Below are 14602 nucleotides of genomic sequence, written 5' to 3' on the forward strand. Positions count from 1 at the left end.
CAGTTCTCCTTTCACCATTTCCAACTGGGAGAGCCCATGCCAAAAATATGTCAGTAGGAGGACAAAGCTAGTTCTAGTTCCTCTTCTCTTCTACATAAACACTGTCTTACTGTCTTTCAGGATGTGGCAGATCATAGTCACTGATTGTGTATAAGTCTTGTGGTGTCAGGACATACAGTGTCAAAACAACTTGAAATACGCCTTAAGATGCTCTAAATGTTGAGGGAAGGAGAGTGTGGTATTGGACCAGCAGAGTATGACTTTGAAGCAGATGGAATAATTCTGATTGGTTCCTTTGTGGATGCTCTTCCTGTGAAGAAAGATCTAATCGTCCTGGAACAGATTATGCTGACTTGGAATAAAGCACTTAGAGGAACACACATTCACAGGGGCCAAAACAGATTGGATTGCCTGGAATTTTTCATCTAGTTGACAAGAAAGAGACAAGCTACTAAGGAGTGATGAAAGTGATAGATTGCAAAGAGACGAGGCATGCAAGTACCTCTGACAGTCTCTGAGACAGGACTAGCAGGGGACATCTCTATCTGAGCATGGCGCTGAATGGATAGTCAAGGTGTTTTGGGGGGCAGAGTCACTACAATAGCCTTAATTCTTTTATTTCTCTAAATGCAGAAGAGTCTGATGTTGTAGGGCATTTCTTATTTTTGACAAGCCTCAAGCAAGGAAAATCCATTGCATACCTTTCACACCAGTCGCAGGCTAATCTTTCCAGGATGAGAGGTTAAGTGTGTTGATCTCATGGCAGTCTACAAAGTTCTCAGGATAACTGCTGACCTTGAACACGTCCCTGGGTATCTTTTTGATACGAGTATTGTCACAGATCACCTTCGACAGCGAGATTTTTCTCAGGGCATGCAGTTGCTGCAGAGTGAAAACTCCTGGTTTCTCCCACCAGAATCTGCAAGGTTTTTTTAGAGGCATCTCATAATCGCTTTGAAGGCATTTGGTGCTGGTTATTTGCCAAGATGGAAATCTGGCCAAGGTGAATCCCTGCTCAGATCCGCCTTGACTCATCAAGCACTAGGTGCACCCATTTGAAAAAAATGTCTCCAGGGGGATCTGGGCCAGGCCTGGATTTTTCCACACTCATCTGCAGGGCAGAGAGCCCACCTCTTTTCACACAGCCTCACAGAGGACATAGTGACTGATCCTCCCCTTTAATACCCCGAGACCAACTGCTCAGGCAAGAACAACTGCAGATCCCCCATGGCATGGAGCTGGCACTCCCCAACCATATGGGTCTGTAAACAGGGCCTGCAAATAGAGCCCGTTGGCAGCTGGGACTAAAACCAAAGTGTGAGCTTTGCTGGGAGCACTCACTGACATGTTGGAGGTGGACTGGATCAATGTGTGGCATAAACTGTCACCATATTTTCCCACAGCAAATGCTATGGAGAAGGTTTGCTCTTAGAAATGCCTACCTGTCCCCATCACGAAGATTCCTGAATTGGGTGCCAATGATGCAGGCCAGGAGAGGTCCAACTCTGCCATGGGGAACAAAAGGCTCTGTGATTGCCCCAATCCAGAGGTCAATATTGTCTGGTGTTCCATATAGATCTATTAACCTTTTGGCCAGCTTGGGATTGCCTAGCACCTCAGAGAGTTCACACACATTTTGAGGTTGAGAGAGCCCACAGAAACGCCTCCAGGCATTGTAACCTGCAAAAGCAGAACGGCAGCTGATCAGGACCCTTGTCTCCCCACTATCTGCCTAGACTCAGGAGCTTAGCAGACTTCTTGGCCCATGAGCAATGCCTGCTTCATCCCATGTCATTAAAGGATCTGGGAGACATTATTGTCTAGGTGGACACAGTCACAACACATGCTGTTTTCAAAGGTCCATTCTGCATGCACATGCTAAACTAACAATTTGGTTTGTCTTTATACATGATTGAGGGTTTAGCACATTGTAAAGGTTAAAACTGTCTGGTGCTGAGATTGAGTGCACCAGTCCATGTGGTTTTGTGGGAATTACATTTCTAGGATCAAAATCCTGGAAAATAGCAGCATTTGCTTGTGCTTAATCCAAGAGCACCAGTTCCTCTCCAAGACCCTGTGGCAATCATACCTGTTAGTAAAGACATAAAACAAGCCTTGATGGGCGAAGATGCTCTGCCTAGCTTGTGTGAAAGCTGAGCTTGGTTTCTTGGGCCTGTATCTTCAATTCAGAGCTCTCTGGCATATTTTCTGTAAGTTATATCTAAATTCTTCCAGTTTTTTCTGTGTACTTACTCTAGGTTACAGTTTTTCTGATTCATCCTAGAATGTCAAATTCATATCTAGGCCTCCCTGATACTATGTTTTGATTAATATGTTTTTTTCCCTTTCACAAATGCAATCTTGTCTGACATAACTATTTCAAATACTTCAGCAAAGATCATTTTACAAATGCATCACTTAAACCCCACGTGCTTTTGCTTTGCAATACACCACTGCTTCCCCTCTTCTTTAATACATCAGGCCAACTATCATCTTTGTTTTCCAAGCCCTTGTCCTCCTCTTAAATCCGTCAGAAAAAGACCTTTATAATACAGAGAACTCTTCTTCCCAGAGCCTAACTGCCCACTAATCCTTCCCCCTCAAAACAAGGTGTTGTCTCTTCCCATTGGTATGAAAAAAGGCTTAGCACATTCTTGGAGCTACCTTAAATAGCTGAGGAAAAAGGAGTATTGTCGACAGGAAGTGCGGACTTGTATCTCTTTACCTGGAAGACCATGGTCTCTTCCCCGTTGCAAGTTCAGGGCTGCTAGATCCAAACCTGTTATTGCTGTCTGTTCAAAAAGGTGATCCTGGAGTTCCTCAATGAGCAGTTGATTTTGTTTCGTCAGTTTTGCATGATCAACCATCATTCCTCGTATGAGTGGGTCAATGCCACCTGTGTTTATTGCAAATCAAGAAAGGACACAGATTTTATATACCTAATTCTAGCTTTGATGGTCCCTTTTGTGCAGCTGAAACAGTGCTGTAGTGTATGTCCTTTCTACTTTAGGCAGTGTGGATTTCATCTAGTTCAGCCAAACAAGACTAAGCCAGCTTCAGCTCAGACCTTCTGGAAGGATGACTATAGAGTAACTATAATGATCGTTAGATCGTAAGTGAAATTGCCAGGAAGTGCAACAGATACAGTAGTAACAACACCTTCTGGGCACTGAATCCAGTTCCTTGCTTTTACAGACAGAATCCCTTTCATCTACTTACCAAGTCCATCTTCAAACTAGGAGCAGAGTTTCTACTGCAAGACTCCAACAGAAAATTGTTATACACTCTCCTTCCTGGGTCAGACAGCAATGCCTAATTCCCACCCCAAATCTTAGGATGGTAGCAGAATTAAGGTTGGAAAGGATCTCTGGAGTCCCTGCTCCAACTCCCTGCTAGAGCAGGACTAGTTTCAAAACCAGAACAGGTTGATTAGGAGTTTGTTCAGTCAAGTTTTGAATTTGCCTGAGGATGGAGCTCCTACCAGGTCTTTCAACACTTGTCCCAGAGACTCTTTTTCTTCCATCTGGTAGGAATTTCCTTTGATGCAGCTTGTGTCTGTTCCCTCTCTGTACACCTCAGAGAAGAGTTTGGCTCCATCTTATTTATAAACCCCCCTATTAGGCAGGTAGACTGCAATTAGATTCCCTCTCTCTCCCCTCCACCCACCCTGCAGCTGTCACTTCTCCAGGTTTAAACCCACTTCTTATCTCCCAGACCTCCAGGTCTCTCTCTGCAGAGCTACTCCTTAGCCAGTCAGTCCCCAGTGTCTGCTGATGCATGGGGTTCAGTTCCAGGTTTATGTTTTGCAATTATTTTGTTTAGAATTAGCTATTAATTGACAATTATTTATTAATACTTTATATGCAATGATGACATCAGTTCATGTCTTCTTGGCTATGTTGTTTTCATAGCCATTAAGAAGACAGAATTGCTAAAACAAAGCAAAACTGGATGCATGTGTATATTTTGGTGCGTTTTCCAGAACTAGTTAGACTATTCATTTTGGAAGAGACAACACTTGTCTCCCTGGGTAAGAGTCATGACTGCAGATGTCAGTTATGTAAGCACTGGGCCTAAAATCCCTTCAGACTTATGAAGCGAGATTGCCACCACTAGAAAGCAATTATCCTGTCTTAGGTCAGTTAGACTGGATAAGTCACCCTCTGGCAGTGCCTATTAATTATACAGTGATACAAAATAACTAGTTTAGACTAACCTAAATTTTGATTAAGTGACATTTGGTGCCTTGAGGCTGATGCTTCCAAGAATAACATGAGCAATTGCATTAAGTTCGTGCAGATGTACGATGCACACACTGTCAGGTCTCACTGAATGAGAGACAGGCAGCAGTCTGAGAAGCAGCTTTGTTCTGCTGCATTTTCCAGTTATTTACTGGCATGTTCAGAAGACGGATGCAATTACCATTGTCACTAAAGTGGCTCTTTCTCAGGAGTTTGTGCTTGAGGATGTTCAACAGTTGGAGCATAAAAACACACGACTTTTGGCAGGACTTCTTTGCCTGGGTACAGTGTAGAGCCAATGTTACTAGGCTGTGTTTGGAGACAATTCTGCTTGTATCTGCAGGACTCTGTCCTGCTGTCCCACATTTAGCAGACCACTAATTTGTCTGCCTCCCCTTGGGTAGACATGCCATGAGCATCTTCCAAGCTGAATGGCATTGTAATTTGGGTAACGCCAATTAAATAAATGGAGCTTAAAAAGTTTTTGGAGTCCAGGCCTGTGTGTCTTTCCAGCTAACCACCATCTGAACATCTGCTTCAGGACTAGAGCAGGACTGCTGGCTGCTCCATGTTCTTACCTTCCATTATAATTCTCCAGGAAGCACAAAAAGTCAAATGAAGAGGAATATGAGAGAGTGAACCTAAAGGTTGAAAATTGTCATCTAAACGGGATACAAAAGGCCGTACTGAAGTATGACCAAACCGGAAAGCCAGGGAAAAAACATTTGCCACTGTAGGATCCACAGTCTCATTGTAGCCACTGTATAGGGGAATCCACTTGCTAGTCTCCTCCGCAAGCAGAAGTGGAAGATAGTCTCCGTATGTTATTATCTGAAAGAGCATATAAGCAGAGCTAGCGGTCAGTAGTTATAGCAGAAATGGCATCAAAAGTGAAAATGCAGAACACAAATGTGGAGGGTAAAATAATTAATTAAAAAATGCTGAAAGGCAGCCATTTGCATCTGAGAAAAAGGAGGATGATTTTCGATGCTTTCCATCCTGACTGTTACTACAGAAGGCGGCCAGAAGAACTGCTGAGTTGGAACATCCTAACATCTGCTGAACAAAATACACATGGCTTTCACAAAAGCCCTTGGCAAGTGTACCATCTCCATTGGACTGCCTTCTTCCAGAAGTTTTTTGACGCCCTAAAAGACCTCTAACAATTCTGCAAAGCATGATTTTCCTCCTTTTCCGGGAGGAAAAATAGTGCTAAGCCTATGGATGATAAACAATGAGCAGTGTCCAGTACCTGGGTCATAGCACCTATGATCTTTCGAGCCTCCTGGTAAAGCTTTTCTCCATCCCAGTGAGGATTTAATTTCCTCAGCTCTGTCACCAGGCGGTTGTGTTCTCTTAGAAAGAGGGTGTGCAAAGCAGAAAGTCCCAGGTTTTCAGTTACCCGTATATCACCTACAAAGGAAAATATCTTAGGAATTTTGTAAACTGCTTTTTATTTCAATAGCAGATTTTTATGTTAGAACAGACATGCAATATCTGATAGCATGACTGGTAATAAGGCTTGTGGCTGAACTGCCTCGTGGTCATCACAAGGTCTGCTTTAACACACCGTACAAAACCATTAATGCCAGATATTTCTTTCTAGCACAGGCAGGCCATTCTCCCTCTCCAAACCATTTAGTTGTTTTGGAGAAGGAGCTTTTGCCAATTTAAAATGTATTGCACATTTTCATGAGTCAGCTGTAAGTTTCTCATTTTGTGAAAATCTAATGCCTGCCTTCCTTATGCACATCAAGGCTTTTCACAGTCTTCCTTTGTATCAGCAGTGTAAAATTTTGGTTTTGAAAATTTGTCGCAGTTCACTCAAGTTCACTCAGTTCACTCATCAGACATTTATAAATGCCTTTGAGAGATCTGTGAAGGTACTTTTAGTACAGATGCAGGAGACAAAGCTGGGTGGCATGCAATGAAGTCTCTCTGACAGAGGAGGATGGAAGAAAGACTGAGTATTTGCTCATTTAGCAAGGAGTTTTTCTCCCATATATGGAATAAGACAATAATGTGCAATAGGATATACAGTCTATATTCTTATGATTGACTTTGCAAGCTTTGCATTTCTAATAAATTTTTTAATGTTTTGCTTATGCTGGAGCACTTCTCATTTTAAAAAACTCTCTATTCAGAATTGTAAATTTGTTTAAATTTCAGACTGAAATTTCTAGGCTTATCTTCTGAAGTAGGTTGAATATTTTCAACTATAAAAAATGTAGAATGTAGTACTAGGGACAGTTATTAACTGCATTGATAAAGAGCTATTAACTGTTAGTACTGAGTTGAAAACTGAATGGTGAATTCTAAGTAGGTGGGAAAATCACTTAGAAGTTTTAAACGGTGTTTTTTCTATGGAAAATTTCTTCTACTTTTGAAAAGAAATTTTAAAGGGTGGATGACTTGCTCTAACTTTTCTGGGAAATGAAAAAAAATGTTTTTATGTTCATTTAAACAATTCTTGTTCAATTCTTGTTCTATTTAATTTTCTCTATCTTTTACCTTACACAATGACTCATACAAATATAATGAGTAATTAGTCACTTGACCATAATGACCTTTTTTGACTTTATAGGCCATAGAAAGATTTTTGTTGTTCACGTCAGAAAACTGCACCACAGATGTGCCTTACCTGCTTTAAAACAGGGGATATTCACGCTCTTATTTGTGAACACACAAACACTTTTTGTTTTATTCTCGAAGGGCAATAATTCCAACCCCGCATCAGTAAAATTCTGGTTCACAGCCATCAAACCCAGTTGGTTTGTCTGATTTCGAATACTCGTTGCCACAGACTGTTCGCTGCCATACACCATGCTGCCATCAAGGAATGAGCTGACTGCATTGATCTGCTCTCGAATAAACGTCCTGGGATTGCACGCTGAAGCTGACTGGATGAACGGCATGCAAGAATTTGATCTCGGCATCCGTGGGTCATTGGGGGGGAACTAAAGCAAGCAAACATAAACAATGCCCAAGAGAAAGTGGTAAGCTGTTATTTTTTAGCAAGTTTTAAGGTGTTTTAAGGTATTTTCAGGTGTTTTAAGGTAGCATGGAGTGGAATGAAAGTTGTGATACCTTAATTGGGAAGCAAGGGGACCTGAAGGCACAATCAGTCTCACAGCGAAGCTCCTTGTTCACTCCTGCGCTACTGAAAGGGGCTAAATCCATATCATGGATGACCCACTGGCCCCAGTGCATGAAGAAAAGAGAAAGCTCTTGATCATGAGTGATGTTATTGTTGGCTGTTCGAGCAATTTCATTTGACACTTTTCGAACCTGCAGAAAACCAAAATGAAAATGTTTGACTATACCAAGATGAATTTATCTCTCAGTAGAAGACCTCCTGTGAGACCACGGATAAAACTATCTTAAGTAGGCTCATAAGAGTTACCTTTGACATTAAAAAGACCTACACTCTGCCCCAGCTCTATCCAAGCCGGTGCTATACATAGCCTCCAACCCTTTGGCTGCTCCATCTTGACTCCACCACTGGCAATCACTCAGCTAAGCCAAGTTTCATGAGAGGCCTTTTTTTGTGCCTGAAACTCACATGTGTGCATGCATCCAGAAAGTCAAGAAGATGGCTGAGAAACACACTCATCTTGTTGTTTATATAAAAAATCCTGCTGTGTCTGCGCACACTGTGGTATGGTCTGCATAAAACTTGGGGAGGTGCATTTTAGAAGATGGTATGATATTGCCCATATTTTGCTTAGTGAAGTACTTGCAACATTTTTGCGCAGCTCTGTCTCTGATAAACACATCAGCCAAAGCCACAGATCCATTGTAGAAAACAAGCTCCAAGTTAGCAACTAAGATCAGAGAAAAGGATCAGCCAGTTTGCACTCTGGATGTTGCCGTTGTTTCATTTCTAATGGATGCAATAAGGGCAGTTTTGACTGTTATTATTTGGGCAAAAATAATGGTTCTCACCAGAGGGAGCGGAAATCCATTGTAAAGCTTTCCTTCAGCTGCTCCTCTGGGAACAGACACTCCATCTTCATATTCTGCAGGGAGCCAGCGAGCAAACGCATGATTGGAAGCTCCAAAATGAGTATGCTTTCTGGGACATTGAAAAAAGAAACACAAACACATATTATTTCACAAATGAAAAGATTTGTAGACATAAATGTTTTGCAGCCCTTTAAACCACGTCTGATTCCTACATAACAGAGGTGATGGCTGCATTTTGTCCAGAGAACACTGAGAAAGTAATACCAAGATTATTACTGTAGATAAAAACCAACTTTTCTGAGGTTAAAAAAAAAGAGTCCTCATATGTCTATATTAATTTTATTTGGATTTTAAATCTTTGTTTCTTATCGTATCTTTTCCAGGGCTTCCCAACACAGATTCACAGAAGTGCTGGCTGGAAGGGACCTCTGGGGTTTGTTTTCCAGCCTTGCAGCAGGATTGTCACCAATGATCAGGGTGGCCATGGTTTTGTCCAGCTGAGGCCTGAAAACCTCCAAGGATGGAAATCCCCCACCTTTGTGGGGACCTGTCACAAGGCTGCCCCTTCAGGATTTTTTTTCCCTCGTGTCCCACATGAACCTCTCAAGCTGCAGCCTTTGGCTGTTTCCCCTTACTATATTGTTTCATGCTACTGAAAAGACTTTGACTCCATCATTTTGTAACTACTCTTCAAACAGATGAGGCAGCAACTAGATCTCCCTTCAGCCTCCTCACTGCCAAACTAAACAAGCTCAGCTCCCCCCACACCTCCTCAGACGTCTCATGCTCCGGGCCTCAGAGCATCTTGGAAACCCTCTTCTGAGCTCTCTCCACTTTTTCCACATCTCTCTTGAATTTGGGGGTCCAAAACTGGACCCTCAAACTGTTGGTCATGTTCATTCTAATATAGCCCAGTGTATGATTTGCTCATTTGCAGTGTGAGTAACTGTAAATATATTTTCATTTGCAATATGCAACACAGGACCAAGGCACCAAACCTAGTCTTATGTGCCATGATGCTTGGTGAGTGTAATAAACATGGATTATTTATATCCACAATGTCCAGGAGACATATGCTTTTAGAAATCTTGCTTGTGTGTTCAGTCCAAGACACCTGAAATTTTACTGTCAATACACTCAACAGATTCAAAACACGGTGTCTGCCTGAGTCTGGGCTAAGCAATATCATGCACGTTACAGGAGTGATTTTCTGAGGCCTCAAGCTGAGTTAAGGGGCTGAGCTGGAATCATGTTCTGACTGCCACAGCCCCAAAATCTGCTTTCCTCCCCTTTTCACCTCCACCACCCCAAGAAATAGCTTCCCTTCAGCCTAAGCAGCACATAGAGAGCAGTGGGCTCAGATTTGAAAAGTTTCATGGAAAAGACATCTTTTTCATGCCAGGCATAGGTAGAAATGAAGCAACTGTACAGGCATCACTGAAATGAGCAATTCCCTCTTGTTGCCCTGTTGAAAGAAAGTTAGGCAGATGACCTAAAGGCATCTATCCTGAGTCAATACACAGACTGGAGACTCTCTTTGTCCACAGACAAATCCTACCTGTTGTTGCACTCTCCTGTAATGGTCCGATAAATGCTATCCTCTTCGCATTTAATGGAACGAGTCTGGTAGTAACAGCCTGTTTCTTTGGAAATCATTTCCTTCTGTTGCCTGTCTAGTAGGTCTGCAAGAGAAATCAATGACAATGTTTCTCTCTTCCATCTCTCAGCAACATGAGAAACTTGGCATGGAAAATAGAGCAGGTCTATGCTGAATGAGTCAACCACAAAATCCCACAAGATAATAGTAATTTTGGCGTGATTTAAAATGTATAATGACAGCTCAGTGCCTTTTCTCTGATAATGGTGCATAAATGGAGAAGCTTCATGCACTAATTCTGGGTGTCCAGAGTTAACAGCTTCTCTGAGAATACCCAGGGCTTTTTGCGCTGACAGAGTTCAGGTCATGATCCATCTGAACAAATGTAGGCATCTACCTTAGGGTGACTAGGTCTCCACTTGTCCCTCTTTTGTTACAGATATTTGTTACCCAGCATATATTGATTTAAGAGCATATACACAGAAAGTCACTCTGCACCAGCTAATATTCAGTAACTGGTTTCCCCAGAATAATTTGTGTTTCTATGTCCCTCTATATGCCATAGACCATTAGCTCAACCAGAATTACTCTTGCCATACCTAAGTCTACCCTCGTCAGCCACAATCCATGGAGAGTCCAGTGGGGGCCTCAGGCAGATCCTGGGAAATATGGGATAAAACACCTCCGACAAAGTGCCTTTTCCTCTCTATGGGAATTCTGTTCAACCTAAAACCTAGCCCTCATGTAGCCAATTTCAGCTGAGACAAATCGCCCCCAAGAAAAAATGATGATGTGGAGATCTGAGAAACAATGAGAAGAGTAGTCAAACACCGAGTTTTAGGAGCGAGGGACAATACCACAGGGCTCAGCTCTTAATGAAGCTTTGCACAGGAACTGCTTTGCACCAGCAAATTATCGATGTTAGCTGGGTAGACAGGGACGCTGCTGCTGCCTATTATATGGAAGAGCTGCATTCCGGCCTGTGCTCCAGGAGATGAGTGTTGAGCCCAGCATGTCCTGGTGGTTGATACGCACTCCTGAGAAGTGACAGAATTCAGCTCTAATCATGGAGGTCATGTGTCAGTTGTTTTAACTCCTCTAACAACTGATCTATCAGGAACAAGACAAGGTGTGCTGTCAGCACCACAGGAATGATTTGGAGAGCCCATTTTGATTGACATCTCAGAAACATTCAGGCAAAACAGATGAGAAATCTCTAATCTGTGAATCCCTTCTGTTCATTAGCACTGGCAGGACTGGGGCATCTAGAGTCACATTAAATGTGAGCTGAGTCAGAACTGTGGAGGTATAGCATCTGGATTTGAATTGTTGATTTGGTGCCTAAACCCCTTTGTGGATCAGCTCTAATCTCTGGGCAAGAGAAGCTGGTATGGCATGCAACAGTCTTCCAGGAGAATAATGGGGAGCACCATCACCAGAAACATTTTACCTTAAACTGGAAAAAAAGTCAGGAGCTCTCAGAGAGATGCACCCTGGACAGTTGGGTGTGAGGACCAGAAGTTGAAGGTGGGCTTCTATTCCCAGGGACCAGAGTCTCCCATCACTCAGTGCATTTTGCCCCAGATTTAGCTAACTTATTGTTAGCACCTCTGCTATTAGCCTTTTCACCTTAGGCCATTTTTACAGTCAAAGGTATGAGAAAGCCACTGCCAAAGATGATGATTAGAATAGGAGGTAGCTTGGGTCTGTCTCTGGACATGATTTTTCTTTCCACCACTTGCAAGGTCTGGTCACCTGGGGCTTTACCTCGTCAAGCACCTCGTCAAGCGAAAACAGCTGGGGCCTTTATTGTTAAGTGTTTTATCACCATTGATTTGAATCATGGCAGAGCTGCTCTCTGACTTTCTGTGATAGCTTTTCTGCTATTAGCTGTATGCAAGATACTTTGGTCTAAAGCACATTACCTGTAACATTGAATCTGCCTTTCCTACACAGCTGGAGCTTCTTTTCCAGTAATTTCAAAGTAGTTTCCAAAAAATCAGCAGTGCGGACCGCAGATCTGGTTCTTCCTACTGGCTCTTTTAAGTGCTTCAGGAAATCTGCTGGTGTGGCATCCTTTTCCTCCAGTTGTCTCTTTGAGCTAAACGTAAAAGAGTCCCATTAAGTACCATCTCAAAACTCAGACCTGTTCTGTTGTGCTGGGCTGGGTCACATTCATGTACTCAGACACAATATCACTACTCTTCTCAACTGCGACAAGCTGGCTGCTCATCAAGTTTACACATGTCCAATTCTTAGCTGAATTTTGGCAAACAAATGATTGTGATCCCTTTTTTTCAGTTTGCATTACGTTCTTGTCACAATAAATCTTGGTAAATTACGTGCAAAGCTGGGACAATATGTGAAGAACTGGTTTATTCAGTGACTGGATAGCTTTTTATATTTAATATGTCACAAGATACAGTCTATGAACAGACAGACAGTCTTGGTCACGTTGCCTCTCTTTCTGGCACCATGGATCTTTATTGCACAATGAAACAACTTCCATAGGGTAAGCAGAGAGACACTCCTCTCCAAAACAGCCTGCTGCCTGGATCCAACCTTTTGGGGCAATAAACAGAGGGATACCCAGTTTCTAAATTCCACCAAAGCTTATTTGTGACAGGGTATTCATCTGCACAACTGTCTCATGACTCTGCTCCTTTTGGAGAGAGGCAGAATTTCAGCAGCCAGGAGAGGGCTCAACATGTATTTGGCCTACTCATACCACTACAGACTACTAAGAGGTGCATATAACAGCAGTGTAAGTGGTACTGGGTGCTGCAGGGTGATGAAGAGTGGTCCTGAGGTAGAGAGAGGACGCTAGAGGCCAGGAAGGCTGAGAAGAAGAATCTGTCCGACTACCTCAAGGGGAGCCCTTGAACAAAGGTGTCTCCATAATGAGTATGCATTAGGAACCAGAAGAAAAATTTTTTTTCTTATTTCCTTGTAATGTTAAGCCACTCATGCAAAATGGACTCACCTTTCTCGGGCAAGTAAGTACGCTGCATTTACCAGTTGCCTGGCTTCACTAATGCTGCTCAGAAGAGATGAATTTGATAGCACCTTTGAGCACCCTACTCAAAAAAGAAAAGAGCAGGACATAAGGTCACTTTGTGATGTGCATCAGGAGCTAAAGGAGCATGCTTTTTCATACATCGTACTTTGAATATCTTGGAAAAACTTTGGAGCGCTTAAAACCAAGGCTAAACTTAGACCGAGTATCTGGTACTATTTAGATTCATTATCCTGATGACTTACGTCTTTCCCACAGAGGAAATTCTGCCTAGTTGTCCTTCTCCCATTGCTTCATCTGCATAAAGCTCTTGTACCAGGATCTTTGTATTCATCCTTGCAAGCCTCTTTTAGGAAGGAAATTAATATGTAGGGATGTCTGAGCTGATGTCTGCCTTTGCTGGAGCTTTTTACCTTTCCATTTCAAGCCTACATGTGGCTGCTACACTGAGCAAAGCAGGTTAGAGGCAATCTCACTACATCATCCCAGATGAGGCAAAAATGTGTAGTATGATGCTGTAGCTGGAGACCACGGGAAACTTTCCTGACTTAACTCTAAATGCATATGGCTCAGCTAGTCCTTGGGCTTTCTGGGAACTCCAGGTACTACCTAGCTATGCTCAGGTACACATCCGAAATAGCTCATGATACCCTCAGGCATCTCCCCCTCTTCACTGGGAGGCCAAACTGAGTGTGGCATCTACATTGCAGATGCGTGAGGGAGGCAAAATGAACCTCGTGCTAGATGTGCTGAATCTCACGACAGGCAACGACTCTGCTTTGTCCACACTAGGTTCTTCTCAGCTGGCCTTGCTCCCACTGCACCAGCCTGTTGACAGGCACCACAGGGAGGCAGAAACAGGTTACTGGGAGGGCAGCTGACAGGTTAGTATGGCAGGAGCAGCAAAACATATCCTCCAGTTACCATCAAAGCAGCAATATGTAACACCCGGAATGGCAGTGGAGAATGGGAGAAGAGGACAGGGTGAAGGAGCTCCAGCAGCAGTAAGAGGAGGTGCAGCAAGGAACTGAGCAAACACATGACACAATGGATCTTGTAAAACTGAAATTACCTTTGAGAGCTCCAAAACGCAACAAAAATTGGCCAACAGGTTCATAAAGATAATGGGAATTGAATGGGTACAAGAGGTAGAGAGTGATTGGACAAGCCCTGACTCTTAAAAAAAAAAGCAGCAAACTAGCTAGAGAAAAATGGATAAAACTGAGAAAAGAAGACAGGCATTATCTATCAGGTCCCCTTAATGTTCATCTAATTGTTTTCCTGGCAGATGTCTTTGTGTGAAAGGACAGGCAACTTTTGCTACAGCTGGGATTTAAAAATAATCAGCTGTTGTTTCACCTGGGTGTAACTGAACTAATAAGTCCCGATCATGCATGATATGACCCTACCATTGAGCTCTGGCAGCTTGGAGGAAAGGCGATTCTCCCCAGGACTGGGTTCTAAGAGCTCACAGTGAGACCACAAGTCTGCCAGAGTTTTTGGGTGGCTTTGGCAATAGGTTTTTTAAGTGCATATGACAATAGGTTTTGTGAACTCTAATACTAGATCTTCTTACAACAAAATTTAGTATAGAGAAAATTCAGATCTGCCTGAGAAGAGGACAAAGGCTTTTGTAATATCCCCTTCTCACATGCATACACATGTGAGAAGTGTCTCTGCAGTCTTCTGCCTGCAGCTGATTCCAAGGTTCCTGCCTCCAGCTTGTCCCACCACAGCCCCTGGCTTGATTGCTGGCCTGGGGTGCTCTGAACCCAGGAGCAT

At 42.9% G+C, this 14602-nt stretch overlaps 1 protein-coding gene across 1 annotated transcript in view; it reads right to left on the bottom strand.

The window, feature by feature from the left end:
* Positions 1 to 720: 720 nt before the first annotated feature.
* LOC112987346 (eosinophil peroxidase-like) overlaps positions 721 to 14602 on the bottom strand; it is a 40599-nt gene continuing 26717 nt past the window's right edge. The window contains exons 3-13 of the mRNA XM_064523518.1: positions 12788 to 12881; positions 11730 to 11905; positions 9766 to 9889; positions 8187 to 8316; positions 7329 to 7529; positions 6883 to 7198; positions 5494 to 5654; positions 4820 to 5072; positions 2726 to 2896; positions 1443 to 1680; positions 721 to 919 (exon numbers count right to left, since the gene is read on the bottom strand). Coding sequence (XP_064379588.1) covers positions 721 to 919; positions 1443 to 1680; positions 2726 to 2896; positions 4820 to 5072; positions 5494 to 5654; positions 6883 to 7198; positions 7329 to 7529; positions 8187 to 8316; positions 9766 to 9889; positions 11730 to 11905; positions 12788 to 12881 — 2063 coding nt within the window. The remainder of the gene's footprint in view (positions 920 to 1442; positions 1681 to 2725; positions 2897 to 4819; positions 5073 to 5493; positions 5655 to 6882; positions 7199 to 7328; positions 7530 to 8186; positions 8317 to 9765; positions 9890 to 11729; positions 11906 to 12787; positions 12882 to 14602) is intronic.

This window comes from Dromaius novaehollandiae, chromosome 19 (genome assembly GCF_036370855.1).
Source record: "Dromaius novaehollandiae isolate bDroNov1 chromosome 19, bDroNov1.hap1, whole genome shotgun sequence".
Lineage (NCBI taxonomy): Eukaryota > Metazoa > Chordata > Aves > Casuariiformes > Dromaiidae > Dromaius > Dromaius novaehollandiae.